At 43.9% G+C, this 18,065-nt stretch overlaps 1 protein-coding gene across 2 annotated transcripts in view; it reads left to right on the top strand.

Moving 5' to 3' along the window:
- Positions 1–17,268, top strand: part of CDKAL1 (CDKAL1 threonylcarbamoyladenosine tRNA methylthiotransferase) — a 278,423-nt gene extending 261,155 nt beyond the window's left edge. For both annotated transcript variants that reach the window (XM_071553173.1, XM_071553174.1), the window contains exon 16: positions 16,580–17,268. In XM_071553173.1, the coding sequence (XP_071409274.1) occupies positions 16,580–16,786 (207 nt within the window). In that variant the 3' untranslated portion in view covers positions 16,787–17,268. The remainder of the gene's footprint in view (positions 1–16,579) is intronic.
- The last annotated feature ends 797 nt before the right edge of the window (positions 17,269–18,065 follow it).

Here is an 18,065-nt window from a genome sequence, read left to right as displayed (position 1 = left end):
TCCTGCCCTTTGTATGAACAAGTCCCTGGAATGCCCCAGTAAATGGCTGCAGCAAGCAAATGATGAGGCAAATTCCTTTTCCTGACTTTTGGGGCTACTGGTGCTCCTTCAAGGGAGTGTGTTATTTATGTTTGATCCACTGGAAGTGTGAGGAGCTTTGGCTTTATGGAAAAAATGGAATCTCAGCACTTCAGTGAATGGAGCATCTTTTGTACATGGAAGCTGCAGCTGAAAGCTTTTAATCACACTTGGCCAATGTATAATATACAGAATGTGAACTGAGATTCTTAGTGGGAAATTCCTCCTGACAAATCATGTATTTAAGTAGCAAATCAGGAACTTTCTTTAGATTTCCAGGAGAAAAAAAAAAAAAGGTCAGTTTGTCACAAAGTTCTGGTGGGTTTCTGGCTGGGGACAAGAAGATGCTCTTCAGATTGTCCTGTTTGGGTGGACTGCTGGGAAACATTTGGTGCCAGGTCTGCCCAAGACTTGTCCCTCCAACCAAAGATGCTGTGAGCAAGATAAAGGAGCAGCACATGTCAGAGGAGCCTTTCACAGCTCATGTGCACAGGTGGCAGGTTGGGAAAGATGAAGAGGGTGGCTCAGAATGTAGGAATTCAGGTACTCCTCCAAAGTAGCCAAGGATCTTGGGTCTTTAACAGATCCCAGGTGTCTCCACTGGGTTTTCTGCAGCTTGCAGAACTAACCCCCTGCATAAATTTTCCACTGTGCACACAAATGAGCAAGAATTGGGGTGTGCTTTCCATTCCCAGGCTTGGAAGGGTGAGCTGGCAGCTGACTCTTGCAGCCAGGCACGTTTCTGTTGCTCAGCAGGGCTGGGATGTTCACTGGGCAGGAGCTTCCAGGCAGCCACCACAGCCACCACCATCCTGGAGCTCAGGAAGTTTCCAGTGGACTTCCAGTCTCCCCTATCAGTGGCATGACTTCTTCTCAACACATATAGCAGAGGATATGGAGGTGAAAGCTGAATCAATCAAGCATGAGCACAGGGGTAAAGGCATGTTTGGATTTACTTCTAGTGAGTCCAACACTGGAAATGGGCATTAAAAATAGTGCCAGTAACATTAAAAATGAACATTCAGACAAAGACAGCATGTTGTGAGTTACTAATTGCAGTTACAAATATCAGTGAATAAGCATTTCAAAGCTTTGATTCTGTGGAGTTTCACAGGAACAGAAGGTGATGTAAATGCTGCAGAGGGGAGATCCTTGCACTGAGGTAGGCCTGGAGTTGACAAATCATTCAGGGTGTGGTTCATCCTTTTGAGATTCAGGAAAGCACTTTCTCATGTCTTGTGTTTGCAATTGCCCTGGTAAACTTGTCTGGGAGACTTGGGAGGTGGGTTTGCAGTGCACTGTGTGTATAAATATAAATACTGAGTATATTCTCACTAGATAAATGTTTTTGAGAACTCAGCAAAGTATGTCAACAGTATAAATGTAATATAATTTCAAAAACATTTTAATGGTTTTATTAGTTTTGGTTGGCTGTGTTTAGTGATCATGGCAGTTTCTCAGCAGCTTAAAGTAAAATACCCAATAAATGTATCCTTTTCACAGACAAATGTTTGCCCAAACCTAATAATTGGAAAAAAGTAAGAATCTGCAAGAATCTGGTCTCTTGATAGAAACAGAAAGAGTGTGTTGCACTTCTGTACTCCAAAAATAATCCTGGTTGTTTACATATGTTCTGTGACTAGAGGAAAAAATACTGTAAGATGAGAAATGTATGAAGAACAGACCAAAGGGCTGAGGGATAAAAATAAAAGGCTGGCAGCCTGCCAGAACTGCAGTGCCTTGCCAGAACCAAAGCCCTTTAAGTCTGAGGGCCTTTGGTGGGAATTTTAATCAGATGGAAAATTAAGGCAAGAGGGAAAAAAACTCATTTTAACGGGTTATTTAATTACACAGTCATGCTTATTTTATGTCCATAATTCCTGTTCCTGCAATGCATCTGTGACTGGCTTTCTTTTCCAACAAATGCAGGCACACCTTGGAGTTTCCTGGTTTCCCCTGGTTTGTGGGATAACCCTGTGCATGTCCAGCACTTCCATCTGCTGGGAGCTCCCACGGGCAGGGTCCCCTTGGCTGGCTCTGGGCTCAGGGGCACATCCCTTGGGCTCTTTGGAGCAAATGGGCAGTGAGAGGAAGAGGCAGCCACTCATTTTCAGTAGCAGCCAATTATTTGCTCCTTCTGCTCGTCCCTGCTCTTCCCCCCATCCTGCATTTTTGCAGTAGGTTATTGTGGCATTGAAATCCAGCTCCTACTGAAGCTTTATGTTCCTGGGCTTCCAGTCAGCCACAAGTGTGTTCTGGTTGTGTGAGCAAAAGGTGACCTCTCAACATTGCCCAGCTGCTGTTTGTGATGTGAGAAAACAGGAAAGATGCAGATATCAAACCCTCCTTCATGGCCTGCCAGAGAGAAATGCAGCAAAGCATAGCTGGAAGGAAACTCTCTGATCTCAGGCAGAGAGGGTGCTCCACTTGCAGGCAAAATAAAAGGGAGAAGGGGGAAGAAAATATCTTCTGCTGGAACAGAAATGAAAGAAATCATGTCAGAATTGAGATCTCTTTATTGGAAGCTTCCTTCAAGGACTTGGAAGGAAATGTGGAAGATGTGCATTAATTATTAAGGGCAGTTTTTACATATGTTGGAGTTTCAAAGTGGTGGAAAATCTGGTTCCTGAACAGGAACTAGAGATTAGAGAATGAGGGGAAAAAGAGAATGAGGAAGGAATTTTTCCATCAAAGAGTGGCATAGAGGTGTGAGGAGAGGAATCTTCCATAAAATGACAGAAACTGTAGAAAGTATGAGAAGTGGCTAATGAAAGCTTGGAATTTCCAAAGAAGAAAGGTAAACTAATATAAAATCACCTTTTACCTCTTTTGGAAAGCTGCTTTGCAAAGGGCTCTTCTAACAGAGTCCTCCCAAAACTGGAGGGAGCCTACAGGGAAGAAGGAGAGGGATTTGTTACGAGAGCCTGTAGTGACAGGACAAGTGGAATGGGCTCAGACTGAAGGAGAGCAGGGTTAGATTAGATATTGGGAAGGAATTCCTGGCTGGGAGGGTGGGCAGGCCCTGGCACAGGTTGGGCAGAGCAGCTGTGGCTGCCCCATCCCTGGGAGTGTCCCAGGCCAGGCTGGACAGGGCTTGGAGCAGCCTGGGCTGGTGGGAGGTGTCCCTGCCCATGGCAGGGGGTGGGACTGGATGGTCCTCAAGGTCCTTTCCAGCCCAAACCATTCTGATCCTCTGAAAGAACTGAGGGTAGTGCAAGGCATGCAAGTAGTTAGTGCTTGTGCATGTATTAATCTGTTTCATTTAATGTGTTATTTGTGTTCCCTGCTGGTTGTAAATAGAGGTTATAAAGGTGGTGTTAAATCCTTCTTAATTAATCTTTTTTTAATGTTTTCTTCAGTTATTTCATGAAGGTCACTAGAAAGTTTAGCATAATAAAAGAACTATTTCCTTTTGAAGAGTGGAGCTCAATGCCACCTATGGGTGTTTTTTAAAAGGACCTTCAAAAGTCTCATTTCTTCCTGAGAAAAAGAACAAAAATGTGTAATGTGATGTTCCTTAGATGCTGATTTTTGTGATCTAGCTTTGTTTCTTTGGTTTGAATTTTCCTTCTGCTTGAAAGCCCAACAGTTCAGTTGAGAAAGGATATTGAGGTGCTGGAGCGGGGCCAGAGAAGAGCAACGAGGCTGGAGAAGGGACTGGAGCACAAGTGCTGTGGGGAGAGGCTGAGGGAGCTGGGGGTGTTCAGCCTGGAGAAGAGGAGGCTCAGAGGTGACCTCAGCACTGTCTGGAACTGCCTGAAGGGAAGTTGTGGCCAGGTGGGGGTTGGTCTCTTCTCCCAGGCACTCAGCAATAGGACAAGGGGGCACGATGGGCTCAAGCTCTGCCAGGGGAAATTGGAGTTGGAGATCAGAAAAAATTCTTTGCAGAGAGAGTGCTCAGGGATTGAAATGGGCTGCCCAGAGAGGGGGTGGATTCCCCATCCCTGGAGGTTTTTCAGCTGAGCTTGGCCGTGGCACTGAGTGCCATGATCTGGTAAAGGGACTGGAGTTGGACCAAGGGTTGGACTCGATCTGGGAGGTCTTTTCCAACCCAATCCATTCTGTGATTCTATTTCTATGATTCTATGATTTTTCAGCTTAGAATCTGAAATTGGGATGGATTATTTCTTATGTGCAGAATGGATCTTTCTGCTGAGTTTAGAGAAGCACTGGATGGGATCCCAGGCAGTGGCTGGGGCACTTCACTCAGTGCTGGTCTTTAGGAACACACTTGGCAAATATCTGTGAGCAGCACTTGAGATGGAGCTCAGCCACCCTGGGCCATGGCCATGGGCTGCATGACCTCTCAGCTTTGTTCCCAGCCTTGTCTTCTGTAACTCTGTGAACATTTTAATGTAGCCAACAATCATTTGAAGAGCAGAAATCCGGAGCAGAAGGTGATGCATCAACCTGAGACATTTCCCTGCACTTCTCAGAGGGCTGAAATACACAGAGGTGATTTGAGGCAGCAAACCCAAGAGCTGGCATGAGACTTTCCCCAAGTGGTTTTATCCTGAGGTCTTTAGTTTAATGGACATGTTGTCTTTGTGCCCATCCCTGTGGCAGGGCTGAATTTCAGCTGCAGAGATCAAAGCTCAGCTGAAACAGCACTTATTGCACAGCCCCTTCTCCAGCAAAGGCTCACTGGAGTCCATTTCAGGAGACAAGATCTGAACTTTGGGGTTTTTCCTTCTCATTTCCTCAATATTTGGCTGAATGTCACTGCTGAATCCCTTCCCATCACAGAATTCTGCTAATCCTGTGCAGTGCATGCAATAAATGGGAATAGGAATGGCTGGGAGGATTGAACTGTGAGTCTCTTTCAGGGGAATAAGAGAAGGTTGAACAAATGCTGTCCCTCTCCTGCCTCCAGAAGGGAAACTCCAAGTGCAGCAACAGCTCTGCCATTTTTGTGTATTATTTCTTGTCCTTTACCTGCTGCACTGCAGGGTGAGTGGGTGGGTTCTGCTCCCTCTTGGCACAGGCACAGACTGGGAGTGTAGCTCTGGTAATTTTAACTACTTAACACTTCCTGTAATATTTAGGAGTTCCTTTTAAAATGTTTATTTTTAATCACAGCACTAACAAGCAAGCTCTCTGAAAATAATCAAAAGGCATCTGTTTTCTTAAGAATGCTTGATTATTTAATGTTCCAGGTTAGAAGTTCACTGAGTTTTAATTGGCTTTCAGGAAAAAATTACAGCAGCCACAACTGTCTCAATGTTTGTGTTGGTTTGGAGGTCGTTTACTTCCAATTCCCACAGGTCATTAAAGGTTTGACTTTTATACCTCTCCAGCAGAGTTTGATCCAAAGGCAGGTGAAGGATAACAAGCCCATGTCCCTGAATATTATTACAGGTTCAAAATTTTATTAGATTCTGAGTAGATTAATGGGTTTCTAATAGTCTAAAAATCAACATTTGTGTTCTTGTTGATTCCCTTTATGACAGGAATTTACTAAGATATATATAAATTTTGCAAATAACCTTTTTTTTTACTCTGACAAGTCTATTGAAACTGTTGAACTGATCCAGCAATATTAGGATTAATTGTGAGTCATAGTAAGATACCGAGATCCATTTGTAATCTTAATTTCCCAGTCAGACTTTTATAATATTTGGATGTAGTTGATTTATGCTTGTGCTTTTAATATACTTGTAACATTAAGGTATAGATTTTTTTTGTGGTGTCCAGGGTAATAAGATACTTAAAAAGGGGGAAAGGCTTGTCATTAAGAGAAAGAAACAATTTTTTTAAGGTTTTGTTGGTACTAACTTATGGTTGGGGGGACTGTCTGCAGCTTTACTGCACCAAACCCCAACAGCAATAAACCCTTGGCCTCCTCCTGCTGTCTCTGCCCCAAAGATACTTTTAAAGGATCCTCTCAAACTACAGGAGGAATAATCACTTTAAAAGTTTGCCTTCTGTCTCTCTAAGGAACTTGGCTCACAAGTTATTGGTGTTCCTGAGGTCTGATTCTTCACTCTAACTCTGGGCTCAGTCCTTGTTTGCAGCCAGTTCAAAGCAAGCTGGGCTTTATGGGAGACCTGATTAATTAAGCACAGCTTTATTGTGGTCAGTGTACAGCACACCAGCCTTGGTAACCTCCCTCTGACTACTTCCCATTGTGTGTTAAATTCCTTGGAGGGTTCCCCCACCCATAATTCATTATTTCAGATGTTAAAACCCTTCCTAGAGATGCTGAAAGATTTTCTGCTGCCTTGTTCCAGTGCCAGTCCCTCACATGAGCTAAAATCCAGAAATTGTGACTGAACTGGATGTGCTTGTCTGATCCAGCACTGGGATGAAGGAATTTTGCATTGGAAGATGGGGTGGCATGAAAGGTCCTGGTGGGTGTGATGGGGTCAGTGTGGATAACCCAAACCCTGCACATGCTCCTGCATCTCCTTGCCTGGTCCTGTAGGTGTGGGGCCTTTCTTTTTCATCACAGCAGAACCCAGACCTTGTTCTTCATTTCCACAGGGATTGACTCTGAGCAAATTTGCATCAGAAACAACAGTTCATGTTTTGAGGTTCCAAAAGAGTCAGAGGGTTTAAAGCACAGCCCTCAAGCCTGTGTTAAAATTCCAGCATATTTACTGTGGTTCCTTTTGCTGGACTCAGGACCACAACCCAGATTGGGAGTAATGATAAAATTGCTTTCTAGGACATAATTCTTCCATAGAAGATATCACAAAAACCTGAGGCTTTGGAATTATGGTGAGGGAGATGAATGAACTTCAGTGTTGCTTCAGCTTTTAATTGTTGAGATCACAAGCACTGGCATGAAGTCATTTCTGAGGAGGTTACAGTGGTGTAAAGTCAAAACTACACAATGGTCAGTGCCATCAAGGTAGGAAAGAAATAATATGGGGGTTTCTCTTGTATTCTGTATTGTAGAGAAGGGCTAACAAATGCTTTGGAAAACAAAAACATACATTTAAAATTTTCAATTTTATTTTTAAAAAAGAAATGTACGTGTTTAGTTGTTCTGAAGGAGAGCTGGTGGCCATAAATCCCATGATGCATTCATGGCTGGGTGTGGGACTCAAGGCACAGTCATGGGAGGCTCTGTGGGCTCCCAGGGGCTCTCCAAAGCTCTGACCACCCAAGCACTGCAGCATGAGCTCAATGCCTGGTTGATAACCAGTGAGAGCAGTGACTGTCTGGAGAGCCAGATGTGAAATGTGGAATAAAAATCAAAAGCCCCACGGAAATGACTGTTATTTTTCTTTAGTCTCAGTACAGCCAAGGGGTCCCTGGAACAATATTATATTAGGAAATCATTCACTAAACGCCTTGGCTTTCAATGGGTGGATTCCTCTTCACAGCTCTGCACTGTGGCAGAACCTGAACAAACTCTCCAGGTTGGCTTGGAAGTTTTTGTGACAGTCCTTTTGATGCAACCGAGATGTGTAGGCAGAGCTTTTCAGCTCTTTGTGTCAAAAAAATCACATAGCTACAAAAACCACCTATGTGTAATATCAACCAGATGGATTTCTGGTCCTCAGTGAAGGGTCTTGTTAGCAGGACTGGAGATTTTCTGTTTGAATCTCGTCCTTGTTTTGACATGACTTGATATGTGATTGTAAGTCCTTTCAGTCAGCGTGGCTGTGATTTGTCTTCCCCGTATGGAAACTATTTTGCAATTCTCACATGCAAACTCTCTGATAAGTGCAGATAACACAATTATCATACAAAAAGGACAGCTGTGAATATCCATTTCTGACACAGACAGTTTTTTCAAAATACAAGAACTTTAATTTGGTAAAATGATGGAAGTAGTGCTTAGAATGACAGGACTTTTTTTCCTTCTCAGCTCATGTGTCTCTGTCCAAAGAAACATTAGTTCATTATTTTTTCAGTGAGGACTGCTTAAGATTCTGTAGCATAATCAGATTTTGTCACAGAACCACAGGGGAAAGCCAGATGTGGAGTTCTTAATAGCTGGAAAGGAATGAATTATACTTGGGAGAGTATCTTGTGTGATAACAAACCCTGTTGTAGTGCTGTGTTGAAGCCTTTTAAAATCCAACCCCATCAGTTTGTTCAAAGACCAGACCAAGCCCTACATTTACCATCCCATGGACTTGCATTTCTCACCTCTGTAGCCACCTGGTATATCTTTGCCATTTTCAGGTTGTCTTCTGTTTTATCTGTGTTTTATCAGCTTTTCTCCGTTTCTTTTCCTGGTTTGTGTAACTGTTGGGTGTGATTTGGAGTTTTAGGAGTACAGTGGGTCAGGAGGTGATGGCATGAACAGATTGTTAAGGCTGGGTCTGGCCTTGCCCTCACCAGGAGCACAGATTTAGGTTTGGGTGAGGTTTTCTTGCCACCCTTGACATGGATCTCCCTGGATTGTTCTCCCATTGCTGAATAAGTTGATGCAGTGACTGTTCAGCATTTCAGAGAAACCAACTCCAGGGAATGAAGTCTCAAAGAAACAGAGGAAATCAGTCCTTTGGGCTTCATGGTTAATCCCAGAGGACCTGATTTTCTCCTCTTTAGCTAATCCTAGGAATTACCAGATACACCCTGAGGGAGCACCCCATGTAAAACCAGTGTGGGAGGGGACTGAGGTGCAGGGGTACAAACTGGCAGTATTTGTGCAGGGCAGGACCCAGGGCACTTCCTGGCAGCCCCAGGAGCTGGTTGTGTGATCTCACTTGGGGGAAGGGCTGAGGAAGCATTTGGAGAGACTGGGCACAGAGAGGTTGTGTTGGGGCTTTGCTGAGCACAGAGAGGAACCAGCAGTTGATGTCTCCATGGCAGAGTCTCCATTAGTTGTTGGGCCTTTGCTAAGCACAGAGAGGAACCAGCAGTTGATGTCTCCATGGCAGATTCCATTAGCTGTTGGAGCTTTGCTGAGCACAGAGAGGAACCAGCAGTTGATGTCTCCATGGCAGAGTCTCCATTAGTTGTTGGGGCTTTGCTAAGCACAGAGAGGAACCAGCAGTTGATGTCTCCATGGCAGAGTCTCCATTAGTTGTTGGAGCTTTGCTGAGCACAGAGAGGAACCAGCAGTTGATGTCTCCATGGCAGAGTCTCCATTAGTTGTTGGGGCTTTGCTAAGCACAGAGAGGAACCAGCAGTTGATGTCTCCATGGCAGAGTCTCCATTAGCTGAACTGAAATGAGAAAGGAGGCTCAGATTTGCAGGCACTCCCTCAGGTGCTCAGAGCTGTCCTACCTGGCACTGGGGGAGACCTCCTGAAAGAGCCAAGCAATGAAAACCCCTCTGTGTTATCACTGAACCCGCAGAGCTGGGCAGGATCAGCCACTCTCCATTCAGTGTTCAGCTTCAGGCTCACTGAAATGCTGCTTTTTGCCAAGCTCTGGCTCCAGCTGTGCTTGGGGAACATCTGCAGGCCCAGGAACTGGAGTGTTTAATGCTGGGCAGAGACATCTGTGAAAAGAAATGGAGGAGAAATCGTCAGGAGAGCACATATTAAGGCATTGTCTGGCTCTAAGAAAATGCATTTAGCACTAAAAGTTGACAGAGAGAAAAGGTTTTACAGGGTTGTTTTACAGACTGTTGTTGGCTTCTGGTGGCAAAGTGGAATCTGAGACAGGAGCTGCAGAGACCTGATTGCTGACTGTGGCACTGGAGACACTTCAATCTTCTTTATTTGTTTCTCTACCTGAAAATGCATAGAGATCCCACAGATACCCACTGGTATGGAATTTGAAACTCTGGAACTTGTATCATTTCAAAGTGTATGAAATGCTCTTTTTTAGCCATGTTTATTGTCCACGAGGGCTGTGAGCTTTGTCTCTGAGGTTGTTGTAGAATACAACTCTCCGTGGAACATTCCATTGTAATGTTTGGTTCTGTAGGAAGAAATGAAAACACCATAAATTCAGGATTATGACATATTCTGGGATTGGGGGAAGGCTTTAGCCAAGAATATGTACATATATCAGTTTATTCTGCTTTGCTGCATGTAAAAGACCTTTAAAAGCTTTTCTTGATTTTGAGAGAGAATGTCCCTGGAGTAAAAGGAGAATTACTCATTTCATGATATGTGAATATCATTCAGTTGCATTGGTGGTTCTGTGACATGAATATATATTTTCAGATCTAGCTATTCCTTTTACTGGGGTTCACTTTCTGATTGAAACCTTTTGTGTCTTTGCCTGTAGCTGCCTTTGACCTCCATATAATTGTCATTGTTATTGCAAGATTTAAAAGGGAAGCAAAAAGGTGACAGTCTCTGCAAGCTTGTGCTGTAAAAAATGTGTATTGTATTTCATTTAATAATCTCATTTATAGAACACTCTTTGAACATTCACTTACTGTTAGCCTTTGTCATTCTTTCATCATCCAACAAAGGAAACTGGGAAAATTGTTGTATTATAAACATAACCTTAAAATAGTTATTAAAAAAACCACCAACCAAAAAAAACCAACAGAAAATCTCTGTGATCCATTACAGGAGGAGCAGGTTGGGATCCTGTGGAATGACACCCAGGATGACAGGCCATGGTGGGCACACTGACAAACTCTACCTGGTGCTCCTACCAGTAAATGTAGATCCTGTAACTCACTGGATTTTCAAAGCCTGTGCTGGGGATGTCTGGGGACAGATTTGCCTGTTAACCTGCTAATTACCAATCAGTGCCCAGAGCCAGGGCCTGGCACCTCCTTCCTAACCCTGGGCTGGGCACAGGGGCATAAACAGGGACAGAGCCCCAGCTGAATCTCCACATTGTGCTGCCACCTCCCTTCTCCAAGGCATCCCTTGGGTGACTGGGATTTTGGATTGCAAACTTCTCCCATCAGATCCCTCTGTTCTGTTTGTTTGCACGTGCTGGCTGCAATCCTGGCTTGCATGTGCCCTGTTTGCAGCAGAGTCATTGACATGCCCCCACCTTATTCCAAAAAGAAAAAAAAAGGCTCAGCATCCAGACATCACACTGTTTTTGAAAACTCTTGCATCTGACCTTGAGTGCCAAGTTACTTTGACAGAGCATTCATTGCCTGAGTGGTGCACACTGAGGCTCCACGTTGAACAGCAGCACAAAATACAAATGTTATTTAAAACAAAAGTCAACTCCTGGCTGGAAGCATTTATAGGTAAATATACAGCAACAGGCTAAAACAAGTGGGGATAATGAAAAGCAGCACGAGACTGTGTTTAAAACATTTTGGAGGTGGTTTCTGGCTTGTGTGTTCTCACTTGGTTGTTCCTCTTGTTCTGGTTTCTTTTGTTAGTTGAGCTTTTTGGTTGTTTCCCTCCTCAGAAAGAAAGTCATTTAATAAGCCCCAGTTACTCCACCTTCTGTCTGGTTTTTGAGTGCTGTGTGACTTTTGAGGGCTGACTGAGGGAATAATCCTCAAAGGCTGTTTGGGTGAGGGAAAAGGAGTTGGTCGGCGAGGGCAGGAACAGGGAAGAGAGCAGAGAGTTGTCTGCCAAGACAAACACCAGTGGAGCCTCACAGCAGTGGTGGGAGTTCACACAGAGGAATTTGATTTCTTTTATTCTCTTAAATTGGAATATTCAGGTTTGCATTTACTGTTGATGTAGCAGGAGGAAGTTCCAGATACGTGTTTGTGTGGCAGGGACAGAATTCCTGTCATTCCAAATGGCAGGAGCAGTTTTAGTGACTGCAGCTCTTTGCAAGATACTTGGGTTCATTTGGCACTGGAGTTGCAGAAAGAGCCATCCTTGGGGCTGTGCTGAATTTGTTTTATTGCCAAAGCTTCAGTTTTAGTGATTTGGGGTTTACAGGTTAGGAATCCTAATTATTGCTAAGACTCAGACCATTTACTGAGAAATTATTAATAAATCTGTATTTATCTTTCAGCTCAGTTCAGTTCCCTCACTGAGGTATTAAATCATAGGGTCATATCTCCCACACATACACAAATATATGTGTATATGCACACAACATGAAGAAACTGTAGGAAATTCCTCTGCAGAAGTTCCTGGCTGCTTTATTAATTTTTTTCAAGGTTTCCTGTTTCTTCAGATGGGTGTTGGGAATCAGTGAAATATTCCTGGGAATGGTGTCCAGCTGATAACACCTGACACAAACATGTTGTAGGCAGCATTTGCTCTTCCCAGCACAGCCCTGTGCATTGGAATGCTTGGTGAGAGGGATGCTCCTTGTAGCAATTACTGGGTTAGTTCCATTAGGGAAAGAATCATTTCTATGCCATTTATTTTGGGGTTTAAGGTCAGCATTCAGCATTTGCTGGTGGAATTTTTTAAGTATTAAAGGAGTTATCTTAATACCTGCAGAGCTGAGTGTGTCTTCTGGAACTATTAAAAAAATTCAATTTACATATTTTTTGGATGTGACCTTCAGTAACTGTTTTTTTTAAATCTGAAAAATGCCTTCAAAGTGTAATAGCCCAGAATTTCAAATGGTGCAGCAGGATCTGTAATACTTATTTTAACATGTTTTCTTTGAATTTGTCACACAGCCTTGTTGGGCATGGTTCTATCAAAGTCCATGTTTTTCAGGCCAGTAGTACAAGTGTGTAAAGTTCTTGGTTGGGCTAAAAAATGCAGGAGTCTCGTTTATCTGGAGATCTGCTCAGCCAAGGAGGTTTTCTCAGCAGTGAGCTCACACTGCAAGCTCCAGCAGTGCCCCTGAGCCATGAAAGAGATTTGCATGTAACAATGTTTTGAATCTCTTAAACCCTCACTCAGAGCTGGAGAGCTCCTCTCCTGCCTTTGTGGATGACTCGAGGTGGGATGTTGCCCAAAGCCAGGCTGGGATGGGGCTGAGCAGCTTCTGGGTTGGGTTCATTTGGGACGGGAGTTGCAGAAAGAGCCATCCCTGGGGCTGTGCAGGAGCAGCCCAAGTGTGTCACTGCTGGCACCATCAGGGCAGAGTTACTCACAGAATATCTGAAATGCATTTGATCATGCACTGGGAGTTTTAATAATTTCTATTACACCTTCCTAGCAAAGTCTTGTGTTTGCTCAGTGGCTGCCAAACAAGATGAAAGGCTGCTGCCTCCGTGGAAAGGCAGGAGCTCAGCTCAGTGCTCCTAACTCCAGTCCAGAACATTTTCCTAACTTCCCTTCCTCCCCTCATCTTGACTAATAGTCTGTGACATCTGAGTACCTTTTCCTTCCTTTTTAGTGCTCCTTTCTGGTGAGAGCAAAGCCCCTTCTCAACAAATCTTTCAAGGAGTTTATGGCCTGTCCAGACTGAAACCAGCACAAACACATGGGTTTGGAATTGCTTTACCTTAGGGTTTCCTCCCAGTAATTTTTGGTTAAAAGAGGCTTTGAATTTAGTTCTAAATTCCACTGAACTGAATCATTATGATAATCTTCCTGAGTGTTGCAGCTACTAAAGTGTGACTTCTGAGCTCAGCTTAGGAAACTGCTGCACTCTGAGTAGTGATTGTGGTAAAAATCACAGCAAATCAGCTCAGAGTATTACAGGAATGATGTAAATAATTCCTTGACAAGCTAATGCACTGCAAATGTTCTATTTAGAGGTACAAATAAGGGAATTAATCCTCCTGTGAAGGGAGAGCACAGGGAGTGGAGCAGTGTAAGTGCTAGTTCAAAAATGAGGTCTTTGTAGAAACTCCCCTGCTCAGGGATCATGGAAGATCTTTCCTGCAGGCGACTTGGATAGTCCTTCAAGGCACATCTGGATCAAGGATCCTCTGAAGACACCCACATTATCAAACAGAAATGCTCTGGTGTTTTAAGTAATAAGCTGTGAAGTACATCCTTAAGAAAAAGGTCATTTCAGTTTGCAAATTGTGGTCTTTTTGTCCATGTAAGAACAGTTTAATCCATGAGAAGAAGTGTAAAGAAATCAGGTTAGCAAGATAATAGGAGTGGTATTTCATGTAGGCATCTGTTGAGAGAAAAGCCTCTGGTTTAAATTGTTTGGTGGGATCTGAGATACTGTGAAAAACTGAGAGTTCTGAGCCATTTATAAAATATCACTACCAATGGAAATAAATGCATCAGAGGTCACAATGTAAGATGGGGAAAAACAAAAGCCCAGTGAGATTGTGAGAACAGCATGTCCAACCCAGCTGGGGTTCACCATTAAATACTGTGAGAGAAAATCTCATCCAGGGAAAGAAAATAGAAACTGGGCTTTAGTGTACCAGTGTGATCATCTCATTTATGGGAAATAGGATAAATAAGGGAAAATGGGTCTCCCAAGTTTACCAGTGATGTTCATCATTGCCAGAACTTCTCCAGCCTTGCTGAAACCTCTTTGGCCACTCTCAGAATGCAGCTCTGCCCAAGGCACACACTTTGCATGTGCACTGGAGGCAACCAAAGCACTGTGGGAGCACAAAGAGGCTGTAGAGGCTGTGCAGGATCCACGTTATACCAACAAGGGGAGACTGTTTGGGGTTGTGTTGGGAAACAGAAAACAAACATGAAATGGCAGCGAAATCCCTGCTGCAAACTCAGCACAGGAACAGGAGTGGGTGATGAAACACTGATGGGTTGGACTGTCAGTGAAGGGGAAAAGGAAAAAAGGTCTCTCCAAACATTTCCCAGCCTGTCCCTGTGTTTGGGGGGTTTTCTGGCTGTCCCTCAGCTCACAGAGACAGGTAGGGGGGAACTGAAGCTGAGAGGAAGAGGAGCATTGAGGAAAGAGTTGCAGCATCATTTCTGAGGTACTGCCTCTCATCTCTCTGCTAAGGGATGGCATCAAGTCTTGTGCAACTCAATATTCAGGACTTTTATCATGTGCTGTAGAAATACTTAATTAGGAGTTGGTAGGCTGATTGTAGTCAGCCACATTTGAAGTCATTAATCAGTGAAAAATAAATATCAGATGCAATCAGGCTTTAGTTGTACTGATATTTTTACAGCCTTATCCATTCTTTTAAATCACTTTAATGTTAATGTACCACCAATACACATAAAACTCATTACCATCAATTGTGCTCTTTAGATTGGCAGAGATTTGTGAGACCTGCAAAGGAAATAAAGGCTCATACATGTCTAGAAAGAATTAATTGCAAAGGAATTCTGATTCATTTATAAAATATCCTGTATATTTTGCAGGCAGAGGTTAATAAGCTTTGGTATGGGAGGATAAAATATTTTCCAGTTTATTCTGCAGCCAGAGGTTAATCAGCTTTCATAAGGGAGAGTAAAATAGCTGTGGCCAGGTACTAAAATTTCAGGTGCCTCAGGAATTGATTGCAATTAATACCTTAACAGTGTGAAGCAGCTTCCTGGTTTCTGATGACACTTTGTTGAAATGAAAACAGGAGGCAGTTACAGACAGTTTGAATTGGGCTGTCACACTCTCCTGGGCAGGCACCTTGTGTGGAGCTTTGATATTTCCTTGAGTTTGCCCAGAAATGTGTCTGTAAAAGAGGGAGTGGGCATCTGGTCTGTGTTTTCATGTGTCCCTATTGGAAATACAAGATTATCCAGATAGAACTTTCTGGGTCCCTGAGTTACCCAAAGTGAGAAAGGGGAACAAAAGTGTTTTAATCAAAAATCTCTTTCAACCAGCAAATTTCAAGCCAATTAAAAATCCAGCTGGACTCAGTTGAATTCCTGAGAGACTCTTGAAATAGAGGGAAGAAAACAGAAATTGTCAACAGAAATACTGAATCTTACAATGCAACATCATTGCACCTTTGTTTAAAGACACCTTTCCCACAGAAATACTGAATCTCATGATGCAACATCATCACACTTTTGTTTAATGGCACCTTTCCCACTTCCACCTCTTGGAAATGTCATCAGATTGCAAGAGGTGACATTTGGCTGCTGGATGGACAGAGGATGCTTTTACCTTTGAGTGCCTGCAGTGCTGAGCTGACCAAGGTTGCAGGAGAGAAGAGCTTTTTGTTGCTTTGCCCTGGACTGGCTGCAGAAACGGTGCCTCACTCTGGACCTGGTGCTGCAGTGACAGAGCTCCTGTCTGGGGTCCTGGTGCTGGCAGGCAGGTTGGGAAGGGCATGGCAGTGACAGTGACAGTGACAGTGACAGTGACAGGCCAGCAGGGACTCGATGGAATGTGCTGAGAGAGACAGAAGGTGAGTGCTGGAGCTCAGCTGCCTCCCATGGGGCAGGGAGAGCACAAGCCCTGGGGGAGGATGTCCAGGCCCCACCGAGCTGGCACACCAGGAGACCATGATGGATTTTGGAGGAGCTCTGCTGTGCCAGGGATTGCACTGTTGTGGTCCCCTTAACACTGGGCAGACATTTCCTTTGAAGGAGCCAAAGTAGTGAGATAACAGCAAAACAAATCAAAAAGTAATCCTCAAACAAGTCTCTTTGATGCCATTGGGATCTGGAGATTTGTTTCTGTTGCTAACACTTATTGATTTGGCAATTATTTCATTGGAAATACTGATTTTGTGTGGCATTGATGAGATTGCTGCATGACAAACTGATGATGATGCAGTGCAGGTGGAGTTGCCCTTTGTCTCCAGCAGGGACATTAATTTGAACCTCAGGATAAAGAGGGGGTTGTGTTGGGTCTGTGCAGTCAGAACCACATCACAGGTTCAATCTCAATGTGTGCCTTTCTTGCAGGAGTTCAGACGTGCCCCACGGAACGGCCCCAGGTGGAGAGGAGGCCCTTCTGCTGAGAGCCCAGAGCAGCCCCCACTGCCCAGCCCCTGCCTGGCCCTGCAGCCCCCCTGGCAAGGAGGAGGTGCCCTGAGGATCCTGTCTGCCAGCCTGGCTCTGCTGGCACTCCTGGTTCTGTTTTACTGTGCTGGAGTGAAAACAGAACTGTGACTGTGGGAGGCTTTTATGAGAACAATAAAACTGCTGTTGAAAATCTTCAATGGAAACACTTTTACCAACAAATACTTTTTTCTTAAAAAAAAAAGATAATATAAATTGGGCAATAATTAGTTCTTGTTCTATGCATTTCTTGTCATTCAAAGGAGAGAGTGTTAATAAGCTCTAAAGAGACCTGTCTTACCAAAACCAACCAGATCCTTGGTTGGCAGAACAGTTTGTTGCATCTTTCCTTTTCTTTTTTTTCTAAAATGATGCAATGTTTGCATTACATACTCTTCTTATAACTGCTGTATCAGTCAGACTGCATGAACTTTATCAGAAAGCTTTTCATTGAGTGATATTGGTCACTTTTATGGGTAAAATATTTAAAGCCTTCTTGAGGTTTTGTTTGATGCAGTGTGATGGTTTGATATGTGTTTTTTTACATTAGAATCAAACACTGCAAGGCCATTAAAGTTTGTCATTTGTTGCTATTTATTTTGCTGTTATGTCTGAAGGAGTTTTTGCTGTCTTGCCTCTCTCAACTTCACAATGACTTGCTGGGCTTTGTTAATACAACAAGAATTGTTTTGTACACAGAAACAGTTTTAAAGGTGTTTGGGTTTTATAATTGAGTGGTATTTCTGTTAAAAGGTGGATTTACTACAGTCTGTGGATTTACCACAGTGCTCAGACCTCCATGTGAATCTTTATTAGCTGTGCACTGGATCACCCTGTGTGAGACAGGATTGCTGTGCTGGTGGGGACCTTGCACTGAGCACTCTGCAAATCTCTCATTACTTTCTTCAAGCTGTTTTTGTCATGGCAGGGTCTCCCTGCACCTTGAGAGGGGCTGGACTGTGTGCCCACTGGAGTTCAGTTTGTTCCTGTTGTGCCAGCCTGATATTGTTCATCTGTTCCTGCATTGTCACCTCTCTGAATCTTCATCCAAGCTTCTACTCACAAAGGCTGTTTCAAATGTTAAGAGCAGGAGCTGTAGGGTTTAGGGGGTTGTATTTTGGGATGTCTGTGGTACCCAGATGGAGGGGAGCTGCCTGTGGGGCTGTTGGGGTTTAGCCCCACTGGGCAGCTGACACAGAACCCCCAGTTGGGGCCAAGAATCCTTGGGGATTCCAGGATCCCAGCTGCTCCCTGGCCAAGGCCTGGGCTCTGGGCAAGCCCTGCTCCTGCTCAGCACAGCTGGAACAGCTCTGTGTGAACAATCTAAGCACAGCCCCAGACCTGTGAATGGAGAAAATTAACTCTGCCCAAACCAGTGCACTGTCTCTGC

This window comes from Pithys albifrons, chromosome 4, assembly GCF_047495875.1.
Source record: "Pithys albifrons albifrons isolate INPA30051 chromosome 4, PitAlb_v1, whole genome shotgun sequence".
Classification (NCBI taxonomy): Eukaryota; Metazoa; Chordata; class Aves; order Passeriformes; family Thamnophilidae; genus Pithys; species Pithys albifrons.
The sequence above is the reverse complement of the archived record's forward strand: the minus strand, read 5'-3'. Positions and strand labels throughout refer to the sequence as shown.